Genomic DNA, 25,620 nt, shown 5'->3' on the forward strand with positions numbered 1-25,620 from the left:
TTGTCGCAGTGCTGTTAACAGTTACGGGCAATCTCAAGCAACGTTGCTCGGGGGTGCTGGCTTGCTTGCGGGGGACCCCATGTAGTATTACCAGGATGCAGGAGTTCACGGCCGAGGATCCAGCAAAGGTAGGTGTATGGTAGGTGTATGTGGCTGGATTTGCTTTGCGTGGCGGCGTGTTGGTGCGTTCTATCCGTTACATGCGCATTGGGTTATTTTGCAGTAAACATTCCATGAATATGTGGAATACGCCCAAAGTCGTTTTTGCACAGTGACTTTGCGGGATCAATGCACACTTTTCTATGAATCTGGCCCTATGTGTTGCTATACACAATGGTAACTTTAGTTCATAGTGGATAATAGGCCACAATCTGAGTCAAAGAGTACCTATAAACCGTAAAATGTTCAAGACAAGTAAAGATGTTTTAAAAAGAAGACTGAGCTAACATGGAGGTTTTGCCCAAACATATTATCCATTTGTGAGGATATAAAAATGGAATACATGTTCTCAGGTCTATTGTGACATGTTAAGGTCACGTGGGTATTCTTTCTTAACTTGAGCTTAAAAGGTTGCTTACTCTCAGTTCAGAAGTGGCAGGAACTAACCATGTACTTTTGGGATGTGGTCCCTGATGGACCACTCGATAACACAGCTAGAATAACCCATGATAATATGTCAAGTGGACATCCAGGACCAAGTAACGCACTCCTAGCAGATGGTGCCATGTTCAGTTTCTCACACACAATTCTGAGCCCCGGCACCTTTGAGGTACATGCTTTGCGGTGTCTCACAGCACGCCCCAAGAAATGTAATGTAAGGAAGCCTGCTGCCCAAAGTAGTGGGCAGAACAAGGACAAGCCTGTTTCCCCAATGAAAGTTGTGAGTATTTTGTACTAGACAAGAACAGTTTCGATATGGTGTACTAGGATTCACAATTTGGGTCAAATTAACAACTAATTGGTACTAGGGAACTACTTTAGAAATAATAATGAAACCCTTAATAAACTAGTGGAAAGCATGGGAGCTCTTAAACAGGTTTCTTGTAGGTGGCCCCTGTACCTCAGGGTATTATGTTCTTTTTAACATAAACGTTTTGAACCTATTTTTATAACTCTTTGTCCCCCAAAGATGCCTTATTTTAACAGCCAAAGACCAAAGGTGATGGCCAAAAGAACATTGAAAAGAAAATTAAAACCTAATCGCCAGGTGAACAATAAGCTACAACAAAAGAGTTCTCCAGGTATTGGTCAAAGAACAGGTTCATAACTTATCTTGTCACCTCCACCTCTCTTCTAGAAAACAAAAAAGAACTACCCCTTCCCGGGGATACTCCTAGTTCTGCTTTCTGCAGGATCTCTTTCAACAAAGGTTTGTTAGGCCTCACCATGGCTTCTTCTTCCTTTAGCAGATCAATCTACTTAGATCTCTCCATGACTTCTGATTCCCTCATGCTTCTCTCATGGTCTCTCACAACCTCTGATCCTCTCAGACTCCTCTTAGGTTTCTCCACAACCTTTGCTTTGATCAGGCTTCTCTTATATCTCTCCACAACCTCTGATTCTCTCAGACTTCTCTTAGGTCTCACAATAACCTTCGGTTCTCTCAGCACAGCATTTTTTAAAGCAAAAGGTGTCCCGTCCCCCAATCTGGGTCATTTTCAGACAGACAATATTCTCACCCTCATGCCCGGGTGGTTCTTCTCAGGCTTCTCCAAGGAAGTTCCATGTCTCCAGTCGTTTCTTCTGGTATCGGGTTTGGGTAGGACGGTCCCTACGTTCCCTCTCCAGAGCACCACTTTCTCTTGTAGTAGGACCTAGGGCATACCTTTGGCAACTGCCACACAACTACTAAACTACTAGTAAATGAAAAAAAAAATCCACGTAGTTGTCTCATCTTGTATCTAGGAAGCAGATGAAAGCATTCTGTCTTCTAATATTCATCATGTTCTGGTCTGCTTTTCGAAGCCAGCCCAGGACGGGTCCTTCCATTAAGTTGTGATATTTAATTTGAAACATGGTCTTATTAGCTTGCTTTTAGCATTGGACATATTTGAATAGATGTGCACATTGTTTAACAGCTGTTCCTGACCCTGTAAACGTGGGCGGTGTATCAGTGTCATTTTGGATCTTTAAATGTCAGCAGTCACGGCTCTGTGGTGTCCGGCGATGTTCAGCGTTCTTGTAGCGAGCAGAGTGTGCTCTTTCACCCAACGAGAAGTGGTCTGCTTCTAGTTCAGAAGGTACAGGTTTTTTTGGTACTCTGGAAGATTAATTCTTATACGAGTGCAGCATTCAGCAAACTCCCATGGTTGCCTTTGCTTCAACATTTAGATCTGTTATAAGGAAGCAGTTCGATTTAACAACCTAATAAGTGTTCCCTGCACTCTGGGATTATAATGCCATTTCAGTATTCTAGTCGTGGAAGCATGCCCAATTTCCAACTACTATTCTGATAGACCTGGGCAGGCCAGGCTAAACTGCGGCCAGGATTATATAAACGTTTATGGGTGCATATATGATGGATGTGCAATAGGCTATGTCCTGCGCCTAACTCATGAAAATACAAATGTATATACACACCGATGACTTACCGTGTATCCTGTAATCGTTTCAACGGTGGCTTTAATGGTACATTGGTTCATAATAATAAAGTTGAAAAATGGCAATCCAAGTTCTTGCCCTAGCCAGAAATTATAAACTAAGTGCTTGCCCTCATATGTAGCTACTAATGTATATATACCCCTCCCATGTCTTTAACAGAGGAATGGTGACAGAATGCATGAAGGACAGTACGGTATGCTTTGCAAGCAATTACATGTTTAATTCAATGGCCCTCATTCCGAGTTTGGAGGTAAGTACCGTCCATTGCCGGCATAACGGAAATAGCATGTCCGAGCTGGCAATAGACTGCTATAAACGCACTATTACGAGTTCGCGGGCATGACCTTTGTGCCATGCCGGTAATGGACGTAGCGGCATGCCGCAAAAGGGCCAGAAAACCCCCCTACTGGCATGAACCCACCGTAGACAACACTACTGCCATAGATCAACGCAGCATTAGCGGTGACTGTAAATAGCGGTCACTGTTATTTACGGTCACCGTTAAATTGCGAAACCGGAAATAGCGTCATCACACAGGAACGGGAAGGAGCACGGCGACCATCTTTAAAAACACAATCCATTGCCATCCTCACCAGACAGGACCCCTGGCACACTGTTGACCTCCCAGAAAGTAACTACAACTACCGAAGAATGCCCAAAGCGCCAAAGAAGGTAGCAGCCCGCCTCCGGAAGGAGCGTTTCAGCCCAGATGAGCTGCAAATGCTTGTGGATACCCTCCACGAGCATGCTGGGACTGTTTTCAGCAGCAACATGCGGAGGGAGGCAGTGGTGAAGAAAAAAGAAATATGGGCACTAGTATGCCAGTGGGTGAGCGCTGTGGGCAACACCCCCCGCACCAAAAAGGATTGCCGCAAAAGGTGGGACGACCTGTGGCTGAGGGTGCGGAGCATCCTCTCTGCGAACAGAAACAAGGCCTTGGAGACCGGAGGAGGCCCAAGTTCGCCAAACTCATGCCGTGGGAGGAGACATGTGCTGCCATGATAGGGGCCGAATCCATCGAAGGGGTTGGAGAAATGGAGTGTGGTGCGACGTCATCCGCTGATGGAGGTGAGTGGCCAAAGTAAATACTGCTAACCCAAATGTAATGAAAGTCACTGCTAAGGTCTGGCCAAGGAGCCACGGCATGATCGGCCACACACACCCCCCCTGTAAATCATGTCGAAGCAAGTGAGACCCAAGGCAGTGGCAGGTGCAAGGCCGTAACGTATATGACACATACCACACAAAGTTGCCCATTCCATGAGGCACACAGGGTAGTTCATGTAAACAGTGTGCATGTCAGACAGCACAGTACCCGGCCAACATGAGTGACACCGACATATGCATGCATCTACCACCCAAGTATGGAATGACGTGCCATTCCCTACACAAATGCTGATTACCCACAATTGTCTGAATGTGCTATCGTAGCCATGTATGAATGCTGGCTCTCCAAACATCACTCATGCCGTCCCTCTCTTCCACCCCCACAGGCAGTGAGCATGACAGTGAGGAGCAGGAGACGTCCCAGCACTTCCAGGGGCCAAGGCAGGGGCTGCCGTCTCCCAGCGACAAAGAAAAAACCTGGACGTACACCACCGGCTCCAGCAAGGCCTGTGGAGGGTGCACCACCCCCACCCCTCCCTGCACTGGCTGCAGACACATGCGCAACGCCAAGGTCCGAGGAGTCGAGTGTGGCTTGGGAGGTCGCAGCCACGGCCCCCCTCAAAGTTGTGGACAGCCCCAATGCCATCTGGGGAGTGACTGAAGATGACACATTGGAAGTCGTGCACACCCCTGAAGCATACTCAAACCCCCAGGTATCCTTTAGTGACTCGGGTGAGACCGACACACAGGAGCAGTCTGGCCAAGGACCAACACTGGAACATGGCAGTCCTGTGTACAGTTCCCTTGAGGAAGCGCCGGCAGGACATGTCAGCCCGATCCCCGGCAGGGCCACTGCTCCATCCGCCGATGCACAGCTGGCTGACCGGCTCACAGCCCTGATTACAGAATTTGTGCAGGACAATCGGCAGGCCAGGGAGGAGTGGTGTTCTGAATTGAGGGCACTGGGCCAGTCCATAACAGGAAGCACCAATCGGCTCTGAGAGGTGCTCGGCCGCATAGCCGATGCTCTGGAGGCTGCTCATCCTGGCCAACAGCCTCAGCATGAGGAAACACCTTCAATGAGCAACTCCACCCAGACCAGCCCACTCCGTCAGTCGCTCCAGGCGCTGCGCCGCCGGGAAATGCCTCCCCCTTCCGGTAGCGCAGAGTGACATTACTGCCAACCACATGTGGGCTACGTGGACCCTATGGGACTAGTGTGGGGTTGTTGTGGTGGGAGGTGGAGGGGGATGAGGGTGTGTTGGGGAGTTGTGGGTGAGGGGGAGGGGGGTGTGGGTGTGTTGGGGAGTTGTGGGGGAGAGGGAGAGGGGTGAGGGTTGTGGAGGGTTTGTTTTTCACGTTGATATTTCTAAATTCAATACACCGGTTGTTCATCAAAACAATTACCAGAGTGGACATTCATCATTGCGCATGTGTCATTTATTCTTGCACAGTGCATAGTGTACATGTATCCCCACACCCAGTGCCCTATGTCCTAACAATATGTCACCCTCTGCTGACTTGTGGGTCAGGAATATTGTGCAATCAAAGACTTCCGCACGGCACGGCCCTCCTGTGCATCGGCAACCGTGATGATGTCCTGCCACATCTTTCTCCTCCCCTTCATCATCAGGTGGTAGCAGTTCGATGTCAGGGGGCAGGGGCACGTTCCGACGGATACACATATTTTGCAGCATTACACATGCCATGGTGATCTTGTCCACCTTCTCATGGCTGTAGAGGAGAGCCCCACCCGACCGGCTGAGGCAGCAAAATCGTGCCTTCAACAGGCCAAAGGTCTGCTCTATCACCACACATGTACGGGTATGGGAACAATTGTAGTCCTCCTCATGCTGGTCTGTGGGTTTCGGACAGGGGTCATGAGCCACGGCTTCAAGGGATAGCCACAATCACCTGCATGAGAGTGGAATAAAGGTAAGTGATTGCACAATCATGTAGGACAAATGTACTTGTCTTACACGGAAGAAGGTAATTTGTGCGCACACGCACATGTCCCTGCATGCATTGACCCCATTTCTGGCCCCGCTATGTGCCCTGTGCAATGGACTAATGGTGTGGGTTGCATCTTCAAAATGGGTCATGGTGTGCACTGAGGTGAACATTCCCACCCAGGTGGAGTATGCACCCCCCCTTTCCCACCCCGGTGGAGTATGCAGCCACCCACCTCACAACCCCAATGCACTGCAATGGCCCAGTCAGGCAACTCAGCAAGCAGCCAGGCATGTCGTCCAGCATGTCGCTCCATGTAGCGTGGTAGAGTAGAGTTCCGCAGTACCATGGAGTCATGAGTTGATCCTGGATATCGGGCACAGCAATGTGTGATGATCTTGCTGGCGTCACATACCATCTGCACATTGATGGAGTGGTATTGCTTGCGGTTGCGATACACCACCTCCATGGCATGCGGGACCACCAACTCCACGTGGGTGCAGTCGAGGGCACCTACACAATTTGGCACGCCTGCCAGTGTATGGAAGGCAACTTTTAATCGAATATCTCCTGGGTAGTCCGTAATAGGGAAATGTAGTCCCTTGTGTGCTTAAGGAAGGCATCCAGCACTTGGTTCAGTATCCGGGAAAATAAGGATTGTGATATGACATGCAAGTGCCCCACTGTGTGCTGGTAGGTGCCACTGGCAAGGAGTGGAGCACATACACTACCTTCAGTAGAGGGGGAATGGCGGTGCGTATTTCTATGAGGCTCACTATGTCGTTGTGTAACAGGGCGACTTGCGACAGTACCAGGTGGGATTTCCTGAAGTTGATCGAAAATCCTAGATCCGTGAGCAGTTGGACGGTCTTCCTTGTGTGTTTGACGGCGAGTTCCCTTGACTCCACCCGGATGAGCCAGTCGTCCAGATAAGGGTAGACGTGGATCCCCTGTAGGCGCAGCCGCGCCTCCACTGGTGCCAGGCATTTGGTGAACACCCTGGGTGCTGACTTCAGTCCGAAGGGAAGGGCCTTGAACTGGTAGTGCCATCCTTGAACTATGAATCGCAGAAACTTTTGATGTTTTTTCAAGATGGGGATGTGATAGTAGGCGTCCTCCAAGTCCAGCGACGATAGGAAGTCGCCTTCCTCCAGTTGTCCCAGCACATGCTGGAGGGTAACCATCCGGAACTTCTGGGACCTGATGTACTTGTTTAGACGACGAAGGTCCAGGATGGGTCGCCAACCGCCGGTCTTTTTCCTTACGAGGAAGTACCGCGAGTATACTCCGGAGCCCCGGAGCCTCTTTGGGACGAGTTCGATGTCTTCCTTTTTTAACATCGCTTGTACCTCCAGTAGTAGTTGTGGGACATGGTTTTCCTTTCTGGCCACCGGTGGAATACGGGGATACTTTCTTAGAAATTCCATTGTGTGCCCGCGGGCCAGAGCATCCAGCACCCAACGGTCGGTGGAGATGGACTCCCACACACTGACGAAGTTCACCAGCCGACCTCCCACCGGGGTGCTCAGGTGGGGGCCCGACACTACGGCCAGTTCAATCCTGCTTGGCCGCGGCCTTGCCGCTCTGTCCTCCTTGGCGACAACGACGATATCCTCCTTGCTTGCCGCGTCCCCTGTAGGCCTCCTGCGACGAGGAGCGAGCCGCCTGGCGGTATGTCGAGGAGCTGCCGCCAAATCCCTTGGAGGCACCCTGCTAGCCTCCGGAGCCCCGAAAGGGCCGCCGTCGTTGCTGAAGAATGCCTAAGGCACGAGCCGTCTCTGTGTCGGACTTGATGGCTTGCAGCGACTCATCCACTGCCTTGCCAAACAGGTTGTTCCCGTCGAAGGACATGTCCAGGACCCTGGTCTGCACGTCTTGACGGAAATCGGTTGCCTTGAGCCAACCGCACCGGCGAAGGCAAACGCTGTTGCCCATCTGGCGGAAGCCGGTATCTGCAATGTCCGTGGCCACCGTTATGGCGTGGTCTGACGCCACCTCTCCCTCCTGTAGGATCTCTAGGGCCTAAGCCCTCTTGTCGTCCGGGAGGAAATCCAGTAGAGGAGCGATCTTAAACCATATCTCCCTGTCGTAGCGGGCCATGATCGCGAGGGCGTTGGCTGCTTTGATAGTAGTCGCCGCCGACGAGATGACCCGTCGTCCCATGGCATCCAATTTTTCCCTTCGCCATCCGGCGGAGATGTCGAAGTTGACACCGTCGCCCCCGCCGCTTTCTTCTTGGCTGCCGCGGAGACAACCGAGTCCACGGTAGGTTGCGCCCTAAGGCACATGGGGGCGGAATCCGGAACCAGGTACTTCTTCTCATACCGGTCTCTCTTGGTAGGGGCCGTGGATGGGTTCTTCAGGAGCAACAGCCCCTCGTCCCAGATGTCGTCGAGTAACGGGACCGAGAGGACCGTCTTCCTTTTGGCCTCCCGTCGTTGATAGAGGAAACCTTCCTTCTTCTCTTCCACGGGGCAGAGCTGGAAGAGCTCGGATGCCCTGGCGATCATGGCATGGAAGGAGCCAATTTCGTCGGGCGGGGAGGCCGGAGTAGGTGATGGGAGGTCCATCCCGTCGTCACCACCGTCGTCATCCGTCCCCATCGTGGCTGTCTCTGTTCCCGTATCATCCCTCGGCTCAGGAGACGGGGAAGAAGGCTGTGCGGGCCGAGAAGGCTGTAAAGGAGGGGGTGGATGAATTCTCCTCCGCTTACTTTGAGGGCTTTCCGACCGTCCAGGCTCCGCTCGGTCATCCGTTGGTGGTAAGGGCAACCTTGTCCTTATCTCTGTATACAAGGCCTGGATCGCCATCAAGATCGCCCCTGAGTTGTCTTGTGGCTCAGGGACCGGCTGCAACGGGCGCAACGGTTGGGGAGTGGAATCCTCTGCCTCCATGTGTTCCTCATCGCCACCGCCGTTGCTTTCTTGGTCCGATCTTTCCCGTGGGACCGGACCTCCTCGAACTTCCTGCTCAGGACCTTTACGACTCCAGCCAGTTCTTCTTCAGAGGCTGTATCCGTGTCCGTGATGGCCACTGGCCCCACCTCTTTTCCCACCAGGGTTTTCACGGGTGTCTTATCGATGGGCTGTAAAGAAGATTCCCTCCGCGGTGGCAGGGAAACTCTAGACCCCGAGGTCACCTCCACTGGGGTACCCTCCACAGGTTTCACCAGGGCCGCCACGACTCCCTTGATAGAGGCCTTAGCCAGGTGAATCAAGCCCTTCACGACCTTGGAGGCGCTTGAGGCCTTCACCTTGAGTGGAGGTTCACCGCCTCGCTCCCCCTTGGCTGTCGTCGGGATCGACCGGGACTTCTCCCGAAGTTTACCCAGGTTCTCTGCTTTCCTCTTCCCCGAGCTAGAGCGTTGGCTCGTGGTTGATGGCATCAGTGAAATTGCGCCCTGCCTAGCAGCCGAGCAGCCCGACCGTTCGGCGCTCCCAGTGCCCGCAGACTCGCGGTGCTTAGCCTTTTGTTGGGCCCCCGTCGCCGGGGCGCCCTCAAAGGACTTAGAACACCGCTCAGACTTCTTCTTTTTCTCACCCGCTGCTGGGCTCTTCCCCTCCAGCCAGTTGGTAAGGCGGGCACGACAATCCCTCATCGTCCGCTCGGACATGTTCTTGCTAAACGCACAGTCCTTCTCCATGTGCGTTTTGTTTTCATGACGGCATTAGAGACATTGAGAATGTTCATCTTCCTTGAAGACATTCTGCAGTCCACATCCAGGGCAGCTCCTGAAGAGCTTGGGTCCGGGTGTCGTGTTTCCTTTTTCCTGGGCCATGTCCACGCGGGGTAGGCCTCAAAGATCTTCCGGAAGCCTCAGAGAAGTGATACTCGACAAAAATTCCGCCCTTAAGGGGCGTTGAAGAATCCGAAACGGGTCCCTGTTGATCGGAAGTAGAAATGGTGGACCTAGAGGCTCGATTGACCGAAAAATGAGATGAAATCTCTTTGAAAATTCTCAAAACGCAGTAAAAGCTCGAGAGCTACAGCACAAGGACTCCCAACACTTGAACATGCGGTAAAAATCTGAAGATGGCTGCCAGAGGAGGGGCTTAGGTAGAGGGCAGTCATTGGCTGGAGGCAGTATGACCCACCCAGAGACCAGTGATTGGTTATTAGGAGAAAGACAGTTCAGAAACGAAACTGAAACTGATTTTTTCTTTACCGAGGATTCCCAGCTGACGACGGGGAATATTCATGAGCATGTGAATCCATGCCAGACCCCATGCTGGAGAAGCTTTGTTTTTCACATGCAATTTAAAATACTTCCATACTGAGCATAAAACTCAACAACATATTTACTTATCACTCAACAATTTCTTAAAGTCATCCTGTTACATGGGTATTTTGTATTTAAGTGTTAAGCATCCATTCCAATGATTGGAACAGGTGTTAACGGCCCCAGGACTTTAACACCTGCTCCAGCCCTAGGAACAGGTGCATAACGCTATTAACACCCGTCCCATGTTCTATGGCGGCCAAACAGAGCAGCGACAGAAGCCTCAGGAGCTGCTAGTGCAGGACCCGCCGGCGCAGCAATCAGGTAAGTGGGGGTTGGTGGGTGTGGGGAAACATTACTGTTGGGTCGGTGGGGGTAACATGGTGGGTGGGGGAACTGGCCATCAGGCGGCTTGGAATGCAAGTTTAGATTAGCAGTTTCAGCCCATGCTCCGTGCCTCCTGATTGGCTGGCTCCCTCAGCAAGGTTGCTAATAACTATTGCAAAGCCTGATAAATTCATATGCCTATTATTTGAGCGGTGAACATTGACTTAATTAGTACAGGCCAAATTTCAGGGGATCAATGAGTCTTTACAGCAGCTCTATGTTTATTTAAAGCCCACGGATGTCTTGATACGGTAATTATCATAGCCTGCTGAAAAGTCTGAGGTCTGTTGGCAATGTCTAAAACCATGCGATTAAATGGTTTGTATCTTTCCTGGCCGATCGCCATCAGCAGGTCAAACTATGGGGACTTATTTCAGACCCTATCGTGATGAGTTGCGGGGTACCAAAAGGGTCATCACTGTCACTTCTACTTTTCAATCTGTATTTACAACCACTGATGGAAATTATGAGGTATCATGGAATTTAAGTATCACTCTTACGCTGAAGACACTCAGACTTTCCTTAAAATTGATAATATGGAAGAAACCTTTCTTAAGGTGAAACAGTGTCTTGACAATGTCAGCAGGTAGATGGCGGAAAATCAGCTTTGGCTTAATCCAACTAAAACTGAGCTGGTGTTGTTTGGACCAAGTCATCTCCTCAGGCAGTAAAATGTTATTTTTCCCCTAGTCTTTTCGGTGCTTAACTTAGGTTTATCTCTAGGGTAAGAAATTTGGACTGCATTTGGCAAGATAACCTCGGAAGCTAGGGCCAGGTTAGTGCCAAAGTGCAGGATATTATTTATTCCTTGTGTCTTTTACGCCAGGTTTTGCCTTTCATTCCAGGTGAAGATCATGCTATTGTGGTGGGGGCCATTATAAATGCACATCTGGATTATTGTAACAGCCTCTTGGCAGGCATCCCAGCTAAACAGCTGCAAAGGCTCCAAAAAGCCCAGAATGTGGCCGTCAGAATGGTCTGCCATCTAGGCAGATTCACTCATGTTTCACCGGCTCCTCCATCACTTCACTAGCTAGTCGAAGAGGATAGAATAAAGTTGAAGGTGGCATGTTTTATGTTTAAATGCTTAAAAGGTCTTGTCGCGATTATCTGAGGGATAGACTCAGTCATTACCAGCCGATTACAACGTTAGGATCAGAAGACCAGTTGTTGACTGGCCCCCCATCAATGTTTGTCTCAAGGGGAGACAGAAGATTTGCCATTTTTGGCCAAGATTATGGAACAGTATCCCCCGAGACTTTAGAGCTCTCAAATCTTTATACCAGTTTCGTCAAGCTATTAAGACCTTTCTTTTTAAATGATGGGTGCGACAGGATCTCAGAAGAGGGGCGTGGTCATGTTGTTTGTTAAGAGGGTTTGCCTGTTTTCATATGGTGCTTTGGTGTCTTGTTTATGTTCCATCTGCACCTTTATACGGTTTGGTCCGTTCTGAACACGTTACAAATAATCAAAATCAAAATCAAATCAAATCAAAATCTTTATATTTCATAAACATGTAGGGCCTGATTCACAGAGTTTTTTCCTATCGGATTGCACCATTATATAACGCTTCTGTGAATCAGGCACTTAATACTTTCCATGTATTTCAAAAATTATTTGTAACTTGGCAGTCCATTGTCCTTGGATGTTTGTTCGAATAGCAGTAGTTATATATAGCATACAAGCTTGCGTATGTCACTCAGCCTATAGTAGTAGAGTTTAGTTTGTACAGAAGTAAAATTATACTTTATCTGATCTTGAGAACTTATTACCTTAAAGCCTGCCAGACCTTTAGAATAAACTGGAATCTGTGATTGTGACTATACCTTGCTAAGTTTCCTTCTGTTATACACAAACATTCCCCTTTGTACACAGTCTATTCCTTAATAGGCCACATTGGGCAGGGCAGTCTCAGAATTCGTTTTCTGGAGTTTGAGCTGTTGCATAAATTAGATAAAGTAAGCTCAAGCAAATATGCCACCAATATTTAGTATTCCCTGAGCACAATTTCAATCCCACAAGCATCATTATAATACAGATTAGTACCTGGCGAGGGTCAATCAGAATGTTACAAACAATCTGATTGGCTCTCGCCCGGTCCATACCCCACGCAGAATCCCTCGAAGCTTTAGCTTCTTTCACGTCCCCGGCAGGGGGTATGGCAGCCCGTCAGCGAATGAGGAGGCTCGGAAGAAGGTAATCCCCACTCCGAGCCGCTGCAGGGCTGGAGGCTGCCATCCTCCCCTGCTGGGGATTCAGGTGTTTTCCACACCCCTGCCCCCCAACCCCACAAACAATCCTCTCCCCGCCCTCCCAACCCCACTTACCTTCTTTTTCTTCTGTTTTCGAGAGAGAATGCGCTGGGAACACTTCTGTCCCCAGCGTGTCCGCCCCTGATTGCCGCCTTAGAAAGGGAAAAGTGACTCAGTTTTCCCTTCCCCGGCAGCCATTTTCTTGACATTTTTTTTCTTTTTCTGTTCCGAAACGCAGCAGCATTTCGGAACAGAAAAAGAATGCTATTAGTACCATGGTCTTGCGGGCCGGGGGTACTAATAGCAATAAGCCCCTCACCACAGGGCCATTACCGAGTCAGGTAATGCCCTGTGGCCATCGTTAAGGCCCTTGCTTCACTCAGAGCTGTAACTATGGGCCCCAAGCCATTACCTGACTCAGTAATGGCCCCGCGGCTTGGGGCTTATTGCTTAAGTGTACCATTTTTTCCAAATGTGCTATTAACAAATTCCAATTAATCCCATGCACATTAGAATAAACACTTCTTTCTCACATCACAAATTCTATGGTCACTCACCAAAGCCACCCAAAAACATTCAACCCACCCTCCCCTACTTCATCTCTCCCTTGTTATGACTGTTTCACTTATCCGTTTTATCCCATCCTCTTATCATTACCCTGCTCATTTTCCTTCCATGGACCAAGATCTGAATGCAACTGGCGGGGGCACAATAAACCGCCTCTAGGTGATTTTGTACAATATAATAACTATTAACTCCATTTGTGCAGTGTTAGATAATGGGAGTAAACATAGTCAGTACAACCTGAACAAGAAATCTATAGTGAATGGCAAAAAGTGGGTAGAATATTTTTTGACATGGGATATTCAAATGGTTCCATTTAAAACAGGAATTTATAACTATACTTGGGCCAGAGGCCCATGGACCTCACTGATCGATTATACTTTTGTCTCCTCTAAATTGATGCAGATCATTGATCTGATAACTGTTACTAATCTATTTTTAGGAGATCACTTTGCCCTGAAATTCCAGCTTAGAGTCAAAATGCGTTACCTTGAAATAGATCCGATACTCTCTACTATAGAATTTGATCGGAATCGGTTGTCTCTTAAGTGGACCTCTAAGAGATGCAAAAAAGTTATATTGAATATGCAAAAGAATCAGTTACTCATATTAGATGATTAAATAGGAGGGCAGGCTGGTGTGTTTGCTGAGTTTCAGAACTCAATAAGAATTGCAGCACATGTTGCACATATTATGAGTTCGTTGGAAACCAGTAATCCCCCCAATCATCGACATCTTTATAATTATACGGTGGTCAAATTACGCAAAGATAAACGGTACCAGATTCGACAACTTGGCCTTAGCGTATCTAATGGGAATGAGTATCATGCCTTGAAAGCACATATTGGCTCGACATATAAAAGACAAATAAAGGCTTTGAAATATGAGTTAATACTGATAATTAGAACCTTTTAGCATTATTATTAAATAATCAAACTAGACAGGTGTGGGCCTTGCGCACTTTGACTGGCAATTCTGAAATTATTGAAGAACCATCTATCGCTGCATCAACATGGGTCAGTTATATTAAATCTAAGTTTGCCATGCCACAAGATTTCCTATCCACTTCTTATAGTAAGCGGAATGATCCAATTACTGAGGTTTGTTTCTAGCCAAAGAGGAAATATGTATGGCTATTATTGAATCAAACGGCTCAAGAGCAGCTGGGCCAGATGCATTGCACCATATTTAATTAAACTTAATCCGGAATTGTGGGCCTTGCTCTTTAAAATCAAATTTGATGCGATTCATTATTTAGGAAGAATTCCTAATTCCTGGTGTTCAGCTATTATTATTCCGGTCTATAAGAAGGGGCCTATGAATGAGCCAGCTAACTTTAGGCCCATAGCACTTATGGACTCTGCTGCAAAATGTTTTACTGGTCTACTACTACAATCTATACACCAACATATTATTTCTCAGAATCTTTTGCCTAAATTCCAGATAGGTTTTCGCCGCCACATGGGCTGTCAATTTAATACTACAGTAATTGCTCATTTACATCAGCTGACTAGGTTCTCTATGTCAGGGTCAATTTATATGGCAGCCCTTGATCTTACTGCAGCCTTTAATTCAATCATTAGAGGAATATTGTGGGCGAAATTAATTAAATTTGGATTTGCTCCTCAGTTGGTTGCAATACTTGCTGCTTTACATAGACAAACAACCTACAGGATTCGGTTGACAAAAGCGGGAGCCCTCACGGATTCTATTCCTACGGAAATAGGACTGAAGCAGGGCTGCAATTTGGCGTTAGTACTGTTCAATTTATATCTATTAGATCTAGATGAAGAATGGAATGAGGCCTGTATTTTTCCCGTAAAACTGGGTGTTCTGTCACTGAACTGGCTAAGTTTTGCCGATGACTTTTTGTTCTTTGTTCAGACCCCCTTTGGGCTCCAGACAAAGTTGGGTCTATTTCACTCCTTCGCGAGAAAACATAATTTACAAGTGAATCCGGAAAATGTGTTTATTGTTGTTTTCGCAGAGGGTCGAAAGAGATCAGCAAAATGTACATGGTGCCTCAATGGTATTCCGATCCCTAAGTCATCTGCCATTCGTTATCTGGGTTACCACTTATCAAGTACATATTCACTCGACGGGTAGAAAATGATCATAGATAACAAAGTGCAATCACTGACTGTTCAGATGAAACTTATTTATAACCGATTGGGGACATTCTCCTTACTACCAATTCTGAAATTGTACCTACAAAAAGTGGAGCCGATTCTACTTTATGCCCTGGATATATGTCTGTATGACATACAGGGAATATTGGACATAGTCCAGGGCAAAATGTGGAAGAAAGTCTTAGGTCTAGCTATGTCCACGCCAAATGCAATCATCTGCCTTGAGCTTGGCCTGTTGCCCTTATCAGTTAAATGGCACTGGCAAGCACTTGTAAATTATGGTAAAATGTTGTTGCCCCCTAAAAACTCGCTGTATGTCGATCTAGGGATGATGATTGCTCAAGGTTATCCACCATCTTTTCTGAAATTCAGAGATAAAATGGAGGATTTACTTTCTTCAACGGCGATAAGCCATGAGGATTTGATACTAGGCCTCCCTTCAGGTAAACTAAAGTATTGTCGTTACTATTGGTGTCTTTTAGTTGACACGATTAATACCTATAAATCCTATTCTGAATACGCTAAATTCCCGAAGCAGTGGGGTTATCATCCGAAGTATCATGACATTTTTCCATGCAAAGTAGCTATGACTTTTTACCTGAGATTTCGTTTAAATCAGCTACAAACAAACGAAAAACTGATGAATTGGCATCAGAATAAAAACAAGATAGATAATGGGTACTGCAGATTCTGTAAAATTAACAACATTATAGAATCGCTGAAACATCTAACTGTGTATTGTGTGAATTTGGATTCTGAAAGGAAAATTATGTTTGGTGAGTATCGCTGCTCAGGATCTACTCTGAGCAGGGAGAATCTATGGCAAAGATGTATGTGGGGCCGGACTCAAAGACTTATTTTGAGTCTAACTAATTTCTTAACATTGTTAGAAAGAAAATTAATTGAAAAATCAGGTATTATTCCTGGTTCAGAATCGGTATGACGCAAACAGCGAGTAGGTATATGTCAATTATAAGTTGCCGTTGATGCTATTTTTGTGTTCTACAATTACTATGGGAATCTTAATTTATTAGTTCTGCTGGAGATGATGAGATGATTATGTTGGTCAATTGGGCCTTATCTATGTATTGTTAAGATTAGCTGTTATGTGTAACTTCACTGTCTGTAAATTCCTTATGAGCCTAAGAATGTATTGATTATGAAATATCTACTGATATTGTTTTTTAATTGACTGAGTTTGATGAATTGGATTATGTTTGTAAATGTTTGGCCTCTTGGTTTTTATATTTATCATAATTGTAAAGGTTTTTTACAATAAAAAAAAATATTCACATAGAATAACATAACTAAAGGTAGCAGGAAACATGACATTATTACCAACAATGTACATAAAGTGGTACATAAAATCCCTAACAATAAACCTACAGTCAGTATTTATGAATACATACTGTTGATATGATGGCTGATCCAGTCAATGAAACTTGACACATTGGTATAAACTCCTGGCTGTGTATTTCCACACCCATATCCCCAGCTTGTGATTCCATGGAGAGTGTATTCTGTGGGATCTTCTTGTGAACATACCAATGGACCTCCTGAATCACCCTGAGAAGAAAAGAAATCAACACACCTTCTTCAACTTAATTGTGATGTAAACCTCCAAGCAGCCCCTAATATGGATCTGTGCCGTTTTATAATTCAATCTTAAATGTTAGTGTATTTACACCAAGAGAAGCCCCTATTTTTTCCCGTCATAAATTGTTTTGATAATGAATAAAGTACAAAAAACACAGCAACAGAAATGGAATTGGTATATATTATAGGGTAGAACAAATCATTGTACCTCAATAGGCTGATGAAGAAATGCACAGTCCAGAGCATGCATTGGTTTGCAAACAACAAACAAATCTTAGCCAAAAACACATTCTATACGGGGGCGCTTGTGCACCCATGCAAGATGGCTGCTCTCTGAGTTAGCTTGCACCCTAGAGCTGCTTAATGTGTCTATGTATTCTGTATACAAGGTGATCTGACCTGAGTAAATCCACCAGAGGGGCCAGTGAGCACTGGAGCCAATCTGTGAGAGCTCACACTCAGTACAGCAGTGCGCTCGCTAAGGGCCTGCCCGCCGTTTGATATGATGGCTGCCTTCCATGGAGCGACCTGACCATTGGCTTACCCCAGCGGTATACCTGCGCCTGCGGTCCTGGACCGAGTGCTCTCTTCTTGCGGGAGATTGACTGGTGCTGCAGCGGCGAGTAACGTAACTACATAACAGCACAGCTGTGGAGCAGGTGGTGCTTTGGGTATGAACCTGGAGGAGGACATGAGGCTGGGTGCAGGAGATACTGGAGTAGATAGGTCGAGATATGAGATGGTGGGCACAGAATCAGAGAGACTGGGTCAGTCTTAAAGGTCCCGCGGAGAAGACATTGCCTTCCTACTTACATGCGCTGTGACCGCATTCCTATTCGGTGCCTGACTGCGGTCGTCCCAACCTCCACCCCACAAGCATCTGGGCGGAGCAGGTCCTGTGCCCAGCCCTGGACTCTATGCTACCATCCACAATTCCTGGGCCAACAATAGCAACAACGTTAGCATTATATCAACGTTCTGCTTATTAACAAGAGTACTTCTCTTTGGCAACAGAAAATCTCTAACAGACACTCAAATCTCTAACAGACACTAACATAAAGGGAAATTATTACAATTGCCCAATTTCCCAGGGTCCTGGGACTGAGAAGTTCAGTGACCCTCAAATTACACCACCTGCAGAGACTCTGTACCCTTCAATATGCTGTCTCACACTTAAGAATTTGAGTCAAGCAGCAGGACCAGTATGAATGCCCAGTGGCAGCAAAGTCTCCCAGAACATCAAAGCAGAAAGGAGCCTGGCAGGAATCCCTGCTCTATGCCCTTTTGGCTGAGATGGGAAGACTGAATCAGAGAGTGCTGGACACCAACACGGCAGTGCAGGATGGGGCAAAAGAATGGAAAGAATTGAACAACCACATGAACGAACAATCGAACATCATTTTGGACAATGAATGCTGCAAAAGCAGAGTAGAACATAACTTTGACACTTTGGCCAATTAACTGGATTTCCCAGTCAAGGAGATTCAATGCCTCTCAACCAAAGTCAATGACCAAGAAAATCGATCAGGGAGCAACAACCTTCGGGTAACCAGCATACCGGACATAAATGGCACAGACATTGAGATATTCATCATCAAACTGCTGGAAAAAGACCTGCCTGTTGCCAACACCAAGGAGTTCACAATTGAGCGCACCCGCAGGGTTCCCATCCTAAGTCTGAACAATGAAGACTGTCCCAGGACCATCACAGGGTGCTTCTTGAATTTACAGCATACGATTGAAATCATGCATGCCTACCAACGCCATGGAGAAATTAACAAAAATGAAGCCAAAATGTGATTATTCAAAGATTTTCTACTGAGGTCTTCAATTAAACCCCATCTTTGAGACTTTAAAAGGCACAATCTTGTGCTGTTATATTAAATATCAGAATGGATGGCACTTTTTTGACACTACGGAAATAACTGTATCCTACATAAACAGCATGGACTTCTCTTGTACAATACATCCCCACTTAAAGGTACTGAAGATGGAGACCATTGTTTGCCGGCCAGGAAATTCCCTGCAGAACTTGGTCGAAAAGAAACTGATTGGAAACGAGTAGTTGGAAAATCTTGGCCTAAGACTCAGGGATTTGGAAAAGAGAAAATACCTTGTCAAGACCCGCTTTAAGGAGTTAATGAAAGAAATGAAGTACGTAGATGTCTGGAGAGTGCGTAATCCACTTTTATTTCGCCCACCCTCATAATAGATATTTCCTCTTAGATACGTGGCTCGCTCTCATCACCTGCTGCACCATATTGCTGGATGCGATATCCTCTCCATCACGATGTTTGACCATACCCCAGAAATACTTCCGGTCAATCTGCTTAATAGACAGAGGGCATCTTCACCCTAGCGTCTAAACCTAAGATTCTTGGAACATGATGATAACCTAACCTATTGGGTTAAAGGGACAGAGGACATTTGAGATCATAATGTGAGGGAAGGAGTTACCAGATACAAATGCTGATACACCTTCTTGGACTTCCTACGTGGTATGTGCAAGTCAGCTTGGTCAAACAAGCTCCTGGCTTGAAGATGCAAGGAGGCGAATAATACGAAGTTAATAAGAGACAGGGCTCATTATAAGTCTGGCAGTATATGTTCAAAGTGACAGCAATGGTATTACTGACACATTTTTATGTTTTTGTTTTATATTTGGTTCAATAAAACCTTTACATACAAATTGATCAAATTTGTATGATCCAATACATTCACTAACATCCTATAAAATTTTCATGGAAGTTACTTAAGACAATCAAAATAACATAATTGCATAGATCATAAAATGAAATATCATAATACCTCACATAACAGTGTTTTATTTAAAACTCACAATTCCCTTAAACTCACCAGAACACTATAAAACAAAGCAAATGGGACACACCCTAAGATATTACCATATTTCATTCATTTATGTTGATAGTTTAATTCCTCCTAAAAATCCTGTTACTGCAAGCCCAACAGAAGTAGAGATCAACAGAAATGTGCTGTCAATATGAGAGGGGTCTGAAACAAAGTTCTTAAAATATAACATTTGCTGGGATAACAGGACATGGCAGTAAATCAGGAGGTGTTTCAAGGTTTCAGGTTCCACTTTACAAAATTGACAAAGAGACTTTAGTCAGTGCCTTAACAGTGTTTCCATTGTTGAACATGGATTCCACCTGAACCTTAATAATTCATTCCAATATAGTCTGGTCGGGAATATATTTAAATAAAGTGCAACAATCCCACGCTGCTTATGGATAAATGGGAGAGAGAGGGATAACTATGGAACTGATTAAAAGTGCAACACAAGTCAGCTTGATATAGAGCCTGTTTCACAGCATCAGAATGTTCCCACAGATCTGACATATTTTCTCTATTTCACGAAGGAAGTTATCACACTGATTTCTCAGTCTTGTTAATAAATGTACTTTGTCAGCGCGTATAACATTATTAAGCTCTTCTTATAAAATGTGCTTAATCGGAAAACAAATACTCTGGTACAAGATTAAGAGTCTCCATTCCCCCCTAACTTGTAACAATGTTAGCCCTAGTTCGTACCTAATAGCGGCTACTGAGACCGTGTTAGGGACTCTCATGACCTTTCACCTGATTAAGGCTTCAAGAGTGTCCAAATAATCAAGAACACATGGATTTAGCAATTCTACTCCATAAATACATTTCGGAATTGCTTTACTCTCATAGAAGCTTAAAACAGGCTTCATAGAAAATCTGCCATATTTCGTATTTAGCTTCAACATCTGGTTCGAAAATGTTACAGCTTTGTGTTTTAGTAGGTCACAAATTAGGGCTTTCTGGGGTTGAGACTAGGATGTGAAGCCTAAATACATGAAATTGTCCACCTGAACTAAAGGACCATTACCTATTGACTATTTAAATTTACATGATTTCTTAGTCGATGAAAACTGCAGTATTTAAGTATTCAGAGAATTAATTAGTAAGCTGTTATGTTTTCCAAAGTCTAAAAAGGCAGACAAGAGCCTTTGCAAGCCAATGGGAGTGCGATCGCACAATAAAAAGTCGTCTGCATAGGCCAAGCAGGCTGTACTAAATACACCCAATTTGGGAGGAACAAATGCAACAGAGGCCACGTATTCCCCAACATCGGATACACAAAGGTTAAAGAGGCTGCCATGTTTACTCTTCTTCCAAATTAGGAGGCAACTGTATTACCGCCGGCTGTGCCGGGGGTAATGGCAATAGCACTGTAATTGGCCGGTATTACCGCCTGATGACCACTGTTGTCGGTGATACCACCTGACAGTATTACTGTTACCGCCGGGAGGGGTGCGCGCACCTTTCAGTCAGGTCATGATACGGCCTTGCGCAACCCATCTATATTAATTCATTAAATTAGGAAAAAATAAATGTTATTCTGGCTCACCAGAATGTGACTCATCAAGCATAGATGCCTCCTTAGAGGATGTAGACTTTCCCCACACTAAACACAGATGACTTAAACACCCTTAACAGTCCTCCAACATTGGAAAAGATCACTAAAGCAATTCAGCACTCCCCAAGGGCAAAGCGACAAGTTAGGATGGGTTCCCTAGCTTTCCCTATGAGGCCATGATGGAGCAGATCTCGTTGTGTCTCCTCTCCATCTTTGTGGAGGCTGTCGGCTCAACACAACTGCCCAAATCAATGCATGATGCTAATATAATCTTAATTAAGAAACTGGGGAAAGATCAAACACTCCATGGGTGCTATCACCCTATTTCTCTGATCAATACTGATGTGAAGGTGCTGGCCAAATGTTACCCACTGAAAGCGGTATATGCAAACATTAGCATATCCGGATCAACCCAGCTTTATATCTTCCTGTTTTCCGACTGCTACTCCTTCCTCTACCAGGTTCCGGATGTGGATTCCCTGGTTTTGTATATCCAACTGGGGTATTCACTTGCTGGCATTGTCTTTCAGGAGGCTCAGGACCGGGCCAAGCGGTCCACCGATTGGCATCACACGCCAGCTCTTGTCATCTTGCCGGGTGATATGGTCTGGCTTGCATCCTGTTTTTTGCCCCGCCATCTGGTTCCTTCCAAGCGTCGCCCAGATTCTTTGGTCCTTTTAAGGTTCTGACCTGTCGGGGGTCGGCTGCCTTTCTGCTTCAGCTTCCCCATTCTTGGTTCAGGATTCATCGGGTGTTTCACGTTTCTCAGCTGAAGCCAGCAGTACCGGTTCGTTTTCACCACCTTGTGGTTCATCGCCCTGCACTTGTGACACCATCTCACAGCTGGAATTCGAGGTGTCCTGTATTTCCGACTCCCGCTACTGTCGTGGTCGCCTCCAGTATCTGGTGTACTGGAAGGCTTCTTCCTCTGCTGACCGGACCTGGGAACTGGCTTTTTCGGTTCATGCTCCTAAACTGGTCTGTTTGTTTAACAGGCTCCATCCCGGTAAACAGGGTATGTCGCCTCTTGTAAGGGGACATACTGTAACATCCCAGGTAGAGCAGCATTCTGTTAGGCATAGGTGGAGAGGAATCCGGGCTGTTTGGCAGCCTTCCTCCAAGATGGCGCCCGCTGTGCTGTGTGCAGTTATAGATTCCTCTGCAGCTGACTTCCTGGTTTCTCCTCGTTCCAGCATGAGAACAAGTCTTATACTGCCTTCTCCAGCTATCCGGCACATCGCTACTCCTTTCTCTGGACGCTCCGTAAATCTGCCCTTCTTGTATCCTTTACTCTATACTTACCTACTCTCTGCTTCTCCTTACATCAACTGCTCTCTTCCTTCTTTCATACTACAACGCAATCAGAGTATTAGAGATCGCCTTCCGTGTCACGCATGACACCGAATCAACAAGTCATTCGGTACGCAACTAATTGCAGCAAGCCAACCGTAGTCCTCCATTCCGCACCTTCTGTCCCCCATTTTATACTGTTTCTTTCGCTTAGCTCATCATGGCCAGGCATTGCCCTGGACCCCGAGCGCTGCAAGAACGAAGATAGAACAATCAGACAGAAAGACGCTTCTACATCCTTCCCGCTTGACATCTATACTTTGCAGTTCCACAAGTGGCTGATCAAGCTCAAACACCCTGGAGCTCCTGATACCAGGGTTTCTTCCCCAGAGGGTTTACCTCAGGCCACTGTATCTCCTACTTCATTCTTCTACAGAGAAGGGGAGTGCAAGAGTTTACGGGATTCTTTACTACTGACCGTTCTGCACTTGATCAGGTTAGTTCCTTACTGTATATATCTATCATATCTGGCAAAGAGGATATATATGTGGGTTCATGCAAAGTGAGCATAACAGTTGTCTATGTAAATAATGATATTTCAGGAGGCCCTTGCAATCCTGTTAAGTAAATCTAAGATCAAACACCTAATTGTAGGCAATACCACACAATCTTGGCATAATGTCTTACGAAAAATGGCAGTGGATGAATCATGTCTACCCCCTGGGCTGTTCCTTTGGGTGTCACTGATATTAGCATAGAAGAAACATAGAAAATGTCCACAGAGTGGGCAATGGAGGAACATTACAATTGCTGACATTTAAAAGAATGTTGATGCATGATATTGCCAAAGTGATCTCATTTAACAGTCATGCGACAACCAATTCTGAATGTGAAACCTTAATTTAGAGAGGTAGACACTACCCCCAGCTTAAAATGTTATACAGTGTCCTTTAGCCACTGAATTTTCAGCATAACACTGTACTCGCTAATCTATCAAAGGAAGACCTGGCCTAACAATAAATGTTATGGACATCATCCTGTTCTTTGATTTATCCCCCTTGACTTCGTTCAACAGAAGAAATAGGGAAATACAATTTTTCATAATACAGCGAATACATTCCACACCTGCAAAACCTTCTGTTATTGGCTTAACAAAGCCCCCCAAATAGTGTGGTCATGGGGGCAACCTGGGGCACATAATATTGCCATGCCCTATCATACAAAAAGTCGTTAAAGCACTTAATAAAATCAATGGATGGTCCACTCAATTTGACCCCACTGTCTTTCTATTTGGGAAGGAGGTGGATGACTAGGTTGAGGATGTACCTTGAATGTAGTTAGTACTCATCCTACTGTTCACTGCCCATAAGCTATTATATATAAATTGAACGTCTGCTGTCCCCCTAAAGATAAGAGACTGGAAGGTGTGATGAATCGCAGGAATTCGTCCCTTCTCCCCGAGAGGGAGACCCCCATCCCCCATGAGGCTAGGGAGGTGAGCCCACTCTGCAACACCCTCTCTAGGGGTCAAGGCAAGTGGGACCTCACCGGGAAAGAGTCTCCCTTTGGAGACAACAACTCCCATTCCTGTGAGGAACTCCCTATGTACCATCCCGACAATACCTCTTTGAACATCTCATATGGAAACATGTATGAAGAAGAAATCAATATGTGCTACTGTCACCGACAAACTGTAAATATGTCTATAAGGGAAAAATCCCATTTAACTGGGACATGGAGGATGACATACGGAAGAGGAGAGGAATAATATGAGAGAGAAAGAGGAAGACCCAGACATACACTGGGGAAGTTCCAAGGCTACGTCATGCACAAGGAGGGAGGAGACTGGCAAAGAGAAAAGCCTGCGAGTAACAAAACGGGTGAACTTCCTGATGCAGAGAGAGAGTTGGACGTGCGGCATCCAGTGACCAGAAAGGAACGCAGAGCAGAATTAGACGTGCAGCGTCTTGCCTTGAGGAAAGTGAGAGAACTGAAGTCTGACGCAGAGTGCCCTAGAGTCCTGAGAGAGACAGAGAAGGCAGGTGCATGACCACGAAAGACCCGTTGGGGACCTGGGGTTAACTAAACAATACCGAAACCACTTGGAAAACGGAGACACAGAAACTTAGTGGCATTAGAAATACTGTGTGACTATCCTAGATGACGGCATGAGAGAAGATACTTTGCAGGAACACGAGAGACCGTGCTGGCGAAGGAGAGAACAAACCCTGAGCAAGTAGAAGCCCTGGTGACCTTACCCCTAAGAGCACAAGCTAACAGGGAAAAAAGAAGACCCGGGAGGGGAATGGAGAATCTGTATGGGACAATCATACACGTCCCAATCAAAGTAAAGAGACTGTGATACTTAAACCCAGAGGAGTGAATGAGAATTGTTTTGGGACCATTCATACTCATCCCAGTCAAAGTACAGAGACTGTGATACTTAAACCCAGAGTAGTAAATAAGAATCGTTATGAGAACAATCATACTTGTCTCAGTCAAGATAAAGAAAGCAGGATAGTGAAGCCTCAAGAGGTAAATTAGAATCAATATTGGAATATTCATACTAGTGTCGGTAAAGGCAAATAAAATAAAATAAAAGTAGAGAGAAAATGACCAGGAGAAAACACTGTAGCGAAAACTGAGTCAAAATATATATCCAGAGACAGACATCAAAAAGGGATCAAATATTATGAGGCACATGGAAAGAAAAAGACTATAAAAGGAGAGATTTATAAACATTGGATAACTTTACCAGGGAAGCGAGAAGAACAAATCTCTGTAGAGAGAATCAAGAGGAGAATAATAAAACCATAAAAGTAACCATCAAATAGAGAAGAAACAAAAGCACAGTAAAGTGTTGAATGAACTGTATGAACCGATAACAATAGTCACCAGAGACTTTTTGAAAATCAATTACTGAAACCGAACTTTGCTAGAAGAAAAAACTCCAGGAGAAGGGAGTCATTCACTTTTTTTTTATTGTTGTTGTAGTGGCAGGGTAGGTAAGGCTTAGTTTGGACAGAGGACCAATTCTGTTAAGACATTCACTGGTGAATACCTTAGCTATTTTTGTTAGGTAGGGATGCCTTATAGAATACAGAAAGACAGGCCTTTTTC

The 25,620-nt window shown here is 45.8% G+C and overlaps 1 protein-coding gene across 1 annotated transcript in view; it reads right to left on the reverse strand.

Annotated features, from left to right (window-relative positions):
* Positions 1–25,620, reverse strand: part of OVCH2 (ovochymase 2) — a 1,298,878-nt gene that overhangs the window by 82,284 nt on the left and 1,190,974 nt on the right. The window contains exon 20 of the mRNA XM_069623602.1: positions 16,619–16,775. Coding sequence (XP_069479703.1) covers positions 16,619–16,775 — 157 coding nt within the window. The remainder of the gene's footprint in view (positions 1–16,618; positions 16,776–25,620) is intronic.

Source organism: Ambystoma mexicanum, chromosome 11 (genome assembly GCF_040938575.1).
Source record: "Ambystoma mexicanum isolate Mex_15411 chromosome 11, UKY_AmexF1_1, whole genome shotgun sequence".
NCBI lineage: Eukaryota > Metazoa > Chordata > Amphibia > Caudata > Ambystomatidae > Ambystoma > Ambystoma mexicanum.